Consider the following 357-nt stretch of genomic DNA (forward strand, 5'->3'; position numbering starts at 1 on the left):
AGAGACTGGGAGAGGGGGGGGGGGGGTGGTGGGGCGTCTGCCCATCCCTACCACCCCCTGCAGCCTGCCGGGAACCCCACTCACCGTCAGGACAGAGCAGCTGCTTCCGAGCAAAGCGCACATCCGAGCGCCACACCTGGGGAAGGGGCTAGGTGAGGGGAGGCCAGGTTGGGGTCCCCCCCACAGTGCGGGTGCCGGTGTGGGGGTCACCTTACCAGCACACAGCTGCCCAGGACCTGCACCGGCAGCAGCAGCGCCAGCTCCCCTGGGGCAGAGCCCTCTGGCTGCAATGCACAAGGGCAGGGTCAGCGTGGATCAGCGCCCTCCATGTCCCACCCAGCCCTGGGCCACTCACCC

General features: G+C 69.7%; 1 protein-coding gene across 1 annotated transcript in view; it reads right to left on the reverse strand.

Annotated features, from left to right (window-relative positions):
• Positions 1-206: 206 nt before the first annotated feature.
• The window catches only part of IL17RE (interleukin 17 receptor E), a 995-nt gene continuing 844 nt past the window's right edge, over positions 207-357 (reverse strand). The window contains exon 5 of the mRNA XM_035903813.1: positions 207-284. Within this exon, the coding sequence (XP_035759706.1) occupies positions 207-284 (78 nt within the window). The remainder of the gene's footprint in view (positions 285-357) is intronic.

The sequence above is a fragment of the Egretta garzetta genome, unplaced genomic scaffold (assembly GCF_000687185.1).
Source record: "Egretta garzetta isolate BGI_Z169 unplaced genomic scaffold, ASM68718v1 scaffold91, whole genome shotgun sequence".
Taxonomy (NCBI): domain Eukaryota; kingdom Metazoa; phylum Chordata; class Aves; order Pelecaniformes; family Ardeidae; genus Egretta; species Egretta garzetta.